The 12,213-nt window shown below is 36.9% G+C and overlaps 1 protein-coding gene across 3 annotated transcripts in view; it reads left to right on the forward strand.

Annotated features, from left to right (window-relative positions):
* LOC111580844 (helicase ARIP4-like) overlaps window positions 1–12,213 on the forward strand; it is a 111,311-nt gene that overhangs the window by 81,374 nt on the left and 17,724 nt on the right. For all 3 annotated transcript variants that reach the window (XM_055012873.1, XM_023288760.3, XM_023288759.3), the window contains 3 exons: window positions 767–1,007; window positions 4,821–4,954; window positions 5,564–5,731. In XM_055012873.1, the coding sequence (XP_054868848.1) occupies window positions 767–1,007; window positions 4,821–4,954; window positions 5,564–5,731 (543 nt within the window). The remainder of the gene's footprint in view (window positions 1–766; window positions 1,008–4,820; window positions 4,955–5,563; window positions 5,732–12,213) is intronic.

Genomic DNA, 12,213 nt, shown 5'->3' on the forward strand with positions numbered 1-12,213 from the left:
CAGACACGGGAATTTTCCAAAATCAACTTTTTAAGCAGAGACGCTGCCTAGTTGTAAAAATACACCTGAAACAATTTTTTTTTTCATGTATGATAAATCATGCAGTGGGATAATTACTGAAAAAGCACAACACTGTGTTTGAGAAAGATCACATAATTTATGTAGCACTTGTATAGCAGTTTAATATCAGTCAGACATTAATGGAGAGTTTCAAAATTGTAATAAAAAAAGGCACTTTAACATCAACGCCTCAGGGCTGCATTGTTCTTAGTTCTATAAAAGGCTGTTAGTGATGTTTAAAATAAAAAATGCTCACTGCTACTTGCTTTTCTTTGCTTTATTTGGTAGGTGGAGACGTTCTTGAATATCTGCTGGCTAGCTCTTCAGTTTCATATTGCAGTGACTCTTTCGTGTGTTAGCATAAAGCTCAGTTTAGTAAGCTCTGAGGGAACATAAAAGACAATATATCTTTATATCTTTTAAAGAAGATCAAACTAGTTGCATTTTTTTTCTTCTCCACAGCAGCATCTGATTGTTCTGCACATTTACATAACAGTTACATCTTTTAATATCTGTCTGCGGAGCATATTTATCCAAGAAAACCCCAATTTTCAAATTTATTTGTACTTGTGTGAACTTGTGGAGTTTTTTTAACCAGAATTGTGGATGATAAGAATCCAAACTCATGACTTACATTGTGTCCTGTTTTGCTCTTTTATTACACTTTCAATTAACAGTTATCTGTCCTGTCTCGTCCCTTCTATAGACCAGTCCCACAGCGCCCCCTTCAGCTCTGAGAATGAGGCTCAAGGCGGCGACCCGGCAGTGTGGCAGTGCACCCCTCCCCCATCTACCTCACCCTCGGCGGAGATGCCGGCTCACCCACCATCCCAGCCCGGGTCCAGACCCCACTCCAGGCAGGCAAGCCAAAGCCCCTCGCCTCCCTCCACCCTGTCAGGAACCAAGAAGAGGAGCTCCAAACCTTCACACATGAGACGCAACATCAGGTATGGAACCCGGCGTTCCTAAATGCAATTTCAAACACCAACATGTTTATTCACTGCAGATTCCTGAAAGAAATAGCAAAAGAATTCACAACATTTAATCCACCAACATGTCTGTGACACTCTGAACTTTAAAACCCACCGGTGGCTTTCAAACAAGAATCATCTTCAAAAAATTTAAGGAATGACACAGTTTATGAGATCCAAAAATTCAAAAAACATAAAAAAATTTTCAGTTTCACCTTCCCAACGGCTCTTTAGCTATGCATCTGTGACTTCTTGTTCCATTAGAAAAGTTTGAGACAAAAACTTAAAAAACGTGAAGAATTTTTTCATCTTCAACTTCCCAGTGGCTCTTAAACAACTCATCTTTGATGTGTCGTTCCATCTCAAACAACACGTTCATTTTAGGTCGAACCTGAGCTTAAAATGATCATATTCCATCAAATTGGCTTTATTCTGCATGTTTCATTAACATTTTTGCAAAAAATGAGCTCTTTCTGCTAATTACATTCTGTAAAAACTGAAAAATTCTGAGCTCCTCAGTGCTACAGTGAAGTCGTTAATGTCTCAGCTGAAGCCATCAGTCTTGTGACAAAAATTCAAGAAACTATTCGGATTGAACTGCAGGCTGTGTTTACAAGGAGTCAGAGATCAAGCAAGTGTGGAAGCAAATTAAAAATATAAATAACAAAATATCTACAGTATGTATTGTCACCAGTTTTTTTTCTTGTATTGGTAATACTTATGCAAACAACGATTTGCCGGATTTTCAACCTTCTAAACTACTACTCAAAGTAAACTTCTCACAGGATGATCTGAATCTCAGCATAAAATCACGATTTCCATCAAAATCGATTTATTCTATATGTCTCATAAAATAAGCATTTTGGCCCAACTAGATTCTATAAAAATATAAAATTCTGTGCACTAGGGCACACCTGAGAAGCTGTGACGAAGTCATGAGACAAAAATTTTGCAACCTTTTGGTTGAACTGCAGGCAGTGTTCAAATAGATCACATAGAAAGTAAGAATGATTGAAAATGTAAGCCGTAAAATGTCTTTGATATATAGAGGCACCATTTATTTTTCCAAAAGTAACATCTGAGGACACTGAACATGTTGATTACAGATTTTTTCCCATTTTTGTTGCAATATTAATCACGGAATATTCAATGTTTTTTTCTCTACTTTATGAATTATGCCATTAGAAGTGTGTCATACTGCAAAATAGAGATGCATGATTTTATTTTCCAGTGAAAATTATTCCACAGTAAGTAAAAATGAGGTTCAGAGGGTTAAAGGTTTAAATGGAGACGTTAGCCAACTATAATAAAGAAGCTGATTTCTTTACGTACCAGTAACTGTTAAAATAATGAATCGTCTAAAGAGCTGTTTTCATGAAATATGAGGTATATTTTGGCGGGCAGGTAGTCATTGTCCTTGGACATTTGGTCCTGCCAGTAAAATGTAGTGGACACTTTCATGAATTCACAGAAGAGCACTTGAATATCCGTTTTCTGCTGAGCACATCCCAGCCTCATGCCATGACCAGCAACATCACACCTTTTCTAGCTTACAGCCCAATAAATCCATGCCTGTATAAAACTGCTAAGACACAGATGTTAAGATATGAGATCCATTTAGTGTTTTGCCTACTTTGCATTTGAAGGCTGAGTAAACCAGTTTTTAAAAACAAGTCTGACTCATTGCTTGTCATGCAGTACCCAGTCAACCTTGAGATAAAAAGGATTACCACACAAGCCTTTGGGTATGTTGCTGCTGAGGTGCAGAGCAAACTAACATTCACTCGGCTTATTCAACACTTATTGTATTTCTAATAACACCCAGCGGCCGGATGATAGGATTTATCATATTGCCACTGTACGTCTTTTTTCCCTTCCTCATTCTCAGATTTCACTCTCACTTTGAAGAATTAAAGCTCGGGCCAATTACCGATGAAATCTATCCCTGATTATACATGTGCACTGTCTGCAGCTTCGTTCCTCCGGCCTGCCAGTAAACATGATATAGCTCAACCCCAAGTATTCTGCTGCTTTTACATAACAGTGTGTTCAAGATAATATAAACCATGTGCCAGAGATGTGAGCTCTGGGTTTAATTCTCTGCCTGTAGCTCCCTCATTGATAAGATATTTAACTGTTGGTGTAAACAGAGCAGAAAATATGGTTTCAGTTGTCTGTTGCTGTTGTAAACACTGAGCAATAGAATTTTCCCAGAATTTTGAGGTTTTCTATCTCAAATAATTAACCCTCTGAACCCCAAAACCCACTGTTAGGTATGAAATGCATGTTTTCTTTAAGAAACCTTTAAAATTACACCATTATTCAGGTTTTCAACAGTCCTTAAGGAAATCATGCATGATGTGAGGAGTTCCATTGGGTAAAATAAACTATATCGAGCTTAAAAACGCAATATATCTTCAAAATTTCTTTATTCCACATGCCTATTTACAAAATTGTCAAAAATAAATTTGTATTAACCAGATTCTTAAAAAAAATTTAAAAACTGTTAAAACCAAGAAACCATTCGCTACTCAGCTGCAAACAACAGTCACTTGGCAAAAATTTTGCGACTTCTTGATTGAACTGCAGGCAGTGCTTAGGAGGCAATTTTTGAAGCAAATTAAAAACCTAAGTAGTAGTAAAATAGTAGTAAAATGCAGTCTATAGTATTTTCCCATTTTTTCTCAGCATAAATACCAACCTTAGGACCTCGAAAATATGTTGTATGTGCCAATTCCAGTTTTTATAACATTAAAAATCTAGAAAATTCGACGTTCTTATTTTCCATTTTTAGGATTTATGACATTATAACTGTGTTGTACTATACAGAATATATTTTAGCATTCTGTTTCCAGCCATAGTTTTTCTACTTCCATAGAGATGCAGGACTTTATATCACAGTTAAAAATTAGTCCACAGTGAGTAAAAATGTGACGATAGCAAAAAAAAACAGCATGAAACTCCTTTGTAGCAGCATTAACACATGAGAAACCACAAATAATCTAAATTCTAAATCTGATCTTTTATCTAAATCCCTCTGCATGCACATAGTGTTTTGTACATTGTATTGCCATTCATTAAATTGTGTTTTTTTGCCCACAGCAACCATTGTAAGTCATGTTTCTATCTTTTAGTCTAATATATGTATAAATATAAATCCAGTATTTATGCCTCTTTTATGCTTCAATTGTGTCTTTGTTGACTTTTCAGAAACATAACTGCCTTTTTAGCTGCTAACAGTTTGGTTTCATTTGGTAGCTAGCAGCTAACTTTGCCTGCTACTCAGTGCTAGCAAATTTCCCGCTACATCTGGAAATGAGACTGCTGAGAGCACTACAGTTGAATGAAATGGTTATCAAATCTTTTAGCCTAATATGTAGATCCAGTATTTATGCCTCGTTTACACTCCAGTTGTGTCTCCATTGACTTCTCAGAAACATATCTGCCTCTGTAGCTGCTAACTGTTTGGCTACATTTGCTAGCTAGCAGCTAACTTTGCCTGATATTTAGCGCTAACAAATTTCCTGCTACATCTGGAAAACAAGATGAGAGCACGACTACTGACCCGAACAGTGAATGACTCATTAAACCAAAATGTAATCCCATTTTAATATCAAATAAATGCTGATTAATGCCCCTATAAAGATGCAATGCTTGATAATAACAGTCCTTTGACATATAAATGCACATACAAGCTAAACCATGCTGCCTGCACTGTTTAATAAGTAAAGTTAGCTTACAAAAATATATAGCTGTATTAAAATTTTAAGTGCTTTTCTGTCTTTGTAGAAAGTTGCTGAGGGAGCATCAGTTGGAGGCCGTGACCAAAGCCGCCCAGCAGGAGGAGCTGGACAGGAGGCGACGTCTGGAGCAGCAAAGAAAACAGGATTTCCCCGTACCACTGCTGCCTGAATACACAACTGGTGAGCGCAAAAACACACAAAAATGCTTCCACAACTGCATCTGCAACCACCAATTCTGTAATCTTTACCTCCGATAACATATTGAAGCATGTAGCCATATGAATGCCCACCTGAATCAATGGAAAAAAATCTATGAAACTGAAGAAAATGCGTTGGATCTATAAATATATTACCACTTTTTGAAAAAATCTGAAAATATACTGTGCTGTGGTGCCAACAAATAACAAATAGTATGCACTCTGCACATACGGTGATTCAAACAAACATTTTAAATACAAATTGCAGCAGAAGAATATACATCTGGGAGAATCAGTCACAGATGACAGTGTTTGCAAATCTGAAACCCTGACAAATGTGCTAAAGACTAAAGTTCTGTTTTGCAGCACAAGCTGACTGAACTTTACCACATATATGTAGATTTTGTTTATATTAAGTATGATTGCATATGCACCCACGAGCAATTTAAATGGGGGGAGAAAAAAAACACATAAGTGCAAAAATGATGTCTGATATTGTCCCCAAGTTCTCAAGAGCAGAGTTTTTATTTTGAAGTCAATTTTTTTTCACCTCTTTCTTGATCTGCTACGTCATTCCCATCCCTATTTTTAGGCGACGTGACAAAGCATGTGTCGTCATCGTCGACATCGGTGGCCTCTCAGCAGGAGGCAAAGTCGAGCAGACAGGAAGTGATCAGTTTGGACTCCAGCAGCACTGGTGTCAGCGAGGACGACAGCAAGACAGACAAAACCACATCAGCTGCTAAAGAGCACAAAACAGGTGAGAAACGGCAACAACACAACACAGAAACGCCAATATTGACTTTGTTTTGAAGCATATTAGATCAGCAACAACCCATAAAATCAGATATTCCTCTTAACACAAACGCTTCAGCAACCAAAACAAAGGATTTTTGTTTGTTTCTGACATTTTTCAGAAATTTTTTTGACTCAAAAGTCATGACAGTGACACAGATTGGGTGTTTAGTTTTGTGTTTTAAGTGAATCCTTGAACAGGTTTCTCTCAGTGAGCATTAGATGACTGTTATTTCAAAGATGAACATAACTAAATTACCTCATTAACGTAATTGACTCCAACCAAAATGTATAAAAATACTTACTTGCAAAAAAAGTCGCAAATTACTGCAAATTTAAAGTCCTGACAAATGTGATAAAGGCTGAAGTTCTGCTTTGCAAACATCATAGTGGAACACGCATATATTTATTTCTCTGGATAATGAGAAGAAAAAACAATCTAAACTGTACGTCTAAATCGGAAAAGAGACCTTAAAGAACCCATGAGAATTTCACCTTCCTGGCAAATCAACATATCAAAGTTTTTCTCACACACACACACACACACACACACACACACACACACACACATATATATATATATATATATATATATATATATATATATATATATATATATATATATATATATATATATATAGATATATATATATATATATATATATATGTATATGTGAAAAAACTTTGATATCTTGATATATATGTGTATATGTGTGTGTGTGTATATATGTGTATATGTATGTATGTATATTTATATATGTGTGTGTGTGTGTGTGTGTGTGTGTGTGTGTGTATGTACACAATATATATGACCTAATGTCCTTTTACATCAGATATTTCTCTGTATGAAAATACTTTTTTGCACAGAGCGATGCTTGAAAATAACAATGCAGAAAAACAGAAGAAAATAAAATCGAAACTTTACATATAATTTAGAAAAACAGATCCTGTAGAACAACCAAAGCTTTAACTTCCTGTAGAATCAAGATATCAAATAAAGTACAGTTTTTTCCCACTTCAATCCCTCTGTAAATACATATATATCAGTGATTCATGCTGCTGAATTGTGCCCGACCTCTCTCCGTTTTCTGCCTCCAAGTTTCCCTTTGACCTTTATTTGTGGAAGTGGGCCAGTAGGTCGCTGAGGCCAGATGGCTGCAGGGAGGTTATGAAAGCAAACAGATGCAGAACAGTGAAGTTAATTTATCACCCATCATCCAGCTGTATATTCTCATCTGTCCGCACTGCTTAAATAAGCCGGATAGTATTTGTTAAGGTGACTAAACAGCACAGTGTGAGCTGTGAAGTAACGAGTGAAGAGTTAAATTACGAACGTTGAAAAGTTTCACCGACTTTTGTGTCCATTTTTTAGAAATTAAAGGATAGAAATGCTGTTAGGGTGGAAACTTAAATCCCTTCTTTTTTTATTATGCTTAACCTTCTGAACCCTATGCAACTTATGGGCGTTTTTTGCTCCTCTTACATTTTCACTCACTGTGGGCTCATTTATCACTGCAATATAAAGTCCTGCACCTCGATGGAAACAGAACAACCATGACTAGAAGTAGAGCGAACTTTAAAATGCATTATGTGCAGTATGACAGTTATGTCATAAATGCTAAACAAAAAACAAAAAAATGGAACCAAAGTTACATTTATTTATTTGTTTGAAAAATATTGAATAAACTTGGCTTCAATCTTTGCAACATTTTCCCAAGTGCCCACAGGTGTTGAAATTACATGAAGAACAACAGGTCACACTACAAGTCATAGATATTTTATTATTTACATTTTTTATTTATTTCCATTCATGTCTACTATCTGCTCTGTGTAAACACAGTTTGCAGTTCAGCCAGAACTCCCTGAATTTTGTCTCATGGCTGTTGGTCACAACTGAGTCAGTGATAGTTCCTCTGTTGTGTTTCGGAGCGCAGAATTTTTTCATTTTTTTCAGAATCTGGTTAAAGCAAACAGTCAATCTTTTGCAAATTTTTAAGTGATTTTATCGGAAATTGTGATTTTAAGCTCAGCTTTTGGCCATTTTTGTGACAGAAGGGCACGTTGAGCAGTTCGAGCATCATCAGAAAGTTAAAAATCCAACAAATCTTTCCGTTCCTACAGTTTCTGGCTCTGATAAGTTGTGTCATTTAGGCATTATTAAAAGTCTAACGTGCATTTAAAATCCGTTGAAGGTTAACATAGTTTTATAGACAGCTTCAGCTTGGAGAAACCTGGACTTTTAACCCATTTAGACTGCATACTCACAGGAAAATTATTCTGAATTTCAAGAACAATGTTAGATCATCAAAACTGAAGATCACAGGACAGTCAAATGAATCTGTATAGTTCAATCTGTTGCTTAAAAACACCTCAAACGGTACTTTTTGGCAGGTTTGACTCATATCTGAGACACAACAGAAGCAAGAAGTTATGCATAATAAATAAATCACCAATATGAATAGTCGATCTAGTTAAAGGTGGGAGACCACAGGATAGTCCAGTTTCAGATATGGAATCTGTAACACTGTTGGCTTCATCTGTCTGAGTGCTTTTCGCTTTTGAATTACAGGCTTCAGTTTAAGGACCCGTATGAATAGAGCTGTAATAATGATGTGCGATATTTAGCATCTGGGGCACAAGAGGTGCCGCCACATTCTGCTATAAGGAGTTCTGAATGAACTCTGAGCTTGTAAAAACAAATACTATGAATGAAAGCGGGGAAAAAGTCAATCCGACTGATGATCTAATGATTAGTGTGATTGTCACAGACATTTTTCCTTTTTTATTCTGTACAAAGGGTAGAAGAAAATCCTTAATGAGCACGTTCTCGTCATTTGACGAGATTAGAATCTTTTCCAAAGCTTGAAATCGGTCCCGTTTGCTGTATTTTAATCGAACTGACTCACTTTGTGTGTGCATAATGAAGCATGATTAAGCCAAATTTCCTTCCACACAAGCGATGCGTTTATGTCACAATCCGTAGCGCGATCGCTGTCGTGACTTTGGTGGAAAAGTGCATCAGCTGTTTCATTACACATCTGTCCTGTAAAATTGCCAGCAGATGTGTAAAAGGGTGTTTTCAAGGTTGATTTCTTATCAGATTGTCCAGATTTCTCAGTGCTGGAGACGTCTGTGAGGTTGCATAATGCACAGTTATAGATATAGATATAAACGGTGGATCCCGTGATGAAAGCTGATTCCATCTCGAAAGCATCAATCACTCAAAGATTAAGCAAAGCAGCCATCAATAGCCAGACATGCATTTATTAAATTACACAATCTGTTTCCAATCTGAGCCCAGAGGTGGAAAGTCAAGAACAAAATGCATATGGAGGATTGGAAAAACATTCCAAATGAGAATTCTTTCTTTACCACAACATAGCAGATGTCTGGATCAGTGTTCACCTTAAATCCACTCCAAATTGCTAGATATAGGTCCTGCAGGTTCTACTTTTTCATTTCAGCTTTTCTGTTGACCATAGAGGCAGTATTATATGAAGCTGGCCTTTATTTTGAACCACAAACTTGGCTGGTGCAAACTTACTATAAGGCGATGGACCTCACAGCTGTTTTTTTGGGAAAGTCTTAAGGTCAGTTAGTGCGAAAGTTTAAACAACTGGGGTCAAAATTCTCCTCACTTCCTGTTAAATGTGCGTGTAAATTATTTGCTCTCACCAGATTTAGAAAAATTAACACATTCCTGAAACCAGAACCTACAGATTCTCCAAAAAAAACCAAAGTATTGTCATTTTTTTAACATTCCCACTGTCCATGTCCTGATTTGGGGTTTCATCCGGAAAAATAACTGAATCTAAGCTTAAAATCATAATCTTTAAACCAGATTCTACAAAAAAAAACTAGGGAAAAAAGAAAATATTGTCACTTTTTTACTTTCCAACTAAACTTATCATGTCTGAAAATATCAGACTCCAGAAAACAGAACCTGCAGATTCTGCAAAAAAGCACAACTGAGAAACCTGAAAAAATCAAGGAAGTATTGTCTTTCCAACTGTCTTTGAATTCATCGTGTCCAATTTCATGTTTCGTTAGGACAATTAACTGAATCTAAGTTTAAAATCGTGATATTTCATTAAGAAGCTATATTCTACATTGTAAAAAAAAAAATTTCAGGGTGACCACACAAACTTCACAGCTTTTTTAAAAAAAACTTTTAGAGTCAATTAGTGCGAAAATTTTAACAACTAAGGTCAAAACTCGTCTCCCTTCCTTTCAAATGTGTGTGGAAATCATTTGCTCTCAACAGATTCTGCAAAAATAACAGATTCCAGAAACCAGAACCTTGGCCTCCTCAGCTTCTCAGCTGGTGTCGGGGCTCTTTCAGTAGTTCTGATAATCTCAAGGGGGATAGAAAGATCCTCAGGAATCAGAAATAATCCTCGATTCAAGCCGATGAGTTAAGCGTGACTATACTTCTGTGCCTGTGCCAAGTATCTAAGTAAAGAACACAGAATAAGTAAGAACGTAATGTGGTCTGGAGAGCTCAAAGCCGCTGCGTATGTGCGCGCTGCCATCAAAGAAGAAAATATTGTCGCTTTTTTATTTTTCAGGTGTGCTTGAACTTATCATGTCTGATTTTGGGTTTTGATGGGAAAGTTAACTGAATCCAAGCTTAAAATCATGCTCTTTATTCAAAACTCTCTTCACTTCCTTTCATGTGTGCTCACACAAATAACAAGAAAGCAGAACCTTCAGATTTTGTACACAAACAAGCAAAAAAAAAAGAAAATGTCTCATTTTTAACTTTTTCCAACTGTCCTTGAACTCATCACGTCTAATTTTATGTTTTGTCAGGAAAATTAACTAAATCTAACCTTAAAATCATGATATTTAATCAAAAATATGTATTCTAAATTCTGTAAATACTTCCAGGAGGACCACTCAGACCTCACATGGTTCTGCTGTTTCTGTTTTTTGTGACTTTCTTGCTCATTTTATCGTTTTTGTTGTCAGTAAAGATGGTTTTAAATGAATTTGGCCCTCATTTGAAGCAGAAACTTGGCGTAAGAAGGGAAGTCTTTCCAGGGCGGACGGACCACACAGCTTTTTTGGAAGCCTTTAAAGTCAATTAGCCTGCACAAGTTTAAACAACTGAGGTCAAAACTCCCCTCGCTTCCTGTCAAATGTGTGTGTGTGTGTGTGTGTGTGTGTGTGTGTGTGTGTGGCTGCTTTAAAAGTGCTGCAGGGAGTTTTTCGTAAATTAGCTGCCATGTGAATCAGAATATTTAAACCTTTGCCGGGTACATCATGTACCGTTCCCTTGTTGCCCGAGTGCACAAACACTCTCAGACGCACAAAGCCACTCAAACAGTCAAGGATAAACACACACTTACATACACACTGTGAGAGAGTCGAAGGATAAACACACGTTTTACTGCATTTGGAGACACACACAAACACAAACACACACACACACACACACACACACACACACACCTGCAAATCACACAAAAGATGTGAAAGCCGAGAAAGACAAAAGCGAAGGAAAATGAAGCTCGGAGGGAGATGAAAGAGTGTCTGTAGGGCAAATCAGAGTGGGTCTGTGGAGCAATAAAGCCAGCTAATCCTGGTTATGAGCCAGAACACACACACACACGCATATATAAACGCACACACTCGCACTGCAGTGTCACAGTGACATTTCTGGTTGGGGTTGCATAACCAGTCTCCCCCTCCACTCTAATCCTACTTGTATAACCAGCCATTCACTGCAGTTATATAAGCGCTCTCTCTCTTTTTCACACACACTAACATACTGACACACACACACACACACACACACACACACACCACCTCTTCCCGTTGTGCCTTCACAGGCTGCCAGCTTGTATAACTTTCACCACTTGATACCGTTTGACGTTCAAGCCCCCCCCCCCCTTTTTTTTTATCAGATATGGATTTTGGTCTTTTCCAATCCACGCTCACGTCATTACCCAAAAATTACATAATTTATTAGAGCCAGAAACTGTAAAAAAAATTTAAAAAATAAGAGAGAGAGAGAGAGTCATCAGATTGTCAAGTTTCTGATGGTCCATGAACTATTCATCTGTGAAAGAACCATCACAAATCACAATATGTCATTAAAATCACTTTATTTGACATGTCTCCTTTAAAATGAAAATAAACAAGCGTAGTCACAGTAAATATTAGCAGAAATTATTTTTGAAGTGTTGGGATGATGGGACTTAAATGTTTTACCCCTGATACCTAAAACCCGCTACAAGGGTTTGAAAGGCATGTTGTATTTTTAAAAAACTGGCAAAATTACAACATTTATCAGAGCCCAAAACTGTAAAAACAGAACAAATCATTGGATTTTTAACCTTTTTTTATGATCCGTAAACTGGTCTTATACGATGTGATGTGTCGTTCCTTCAGATCTAAATCTAAGCTTAATATCCCAATATGTTGTTCAATATGACTTGGATC

The sequence above is a fragment of the Amphiprion ocellaris genome, chromosome 8 (assembly GCF_022539595.1).
Source record: "Amphiprion ocellaris isolate individual 3 ecotype Okinawa chromosome 8, ASM2253959v1, whole genome shotgun sequence".
NCBI classification, from domain to species: Eukaryota; Metazoa; Chordata; class Actinopteri; family Pomacentridae; genus Amphiprion; species Amphiprion ocellaris.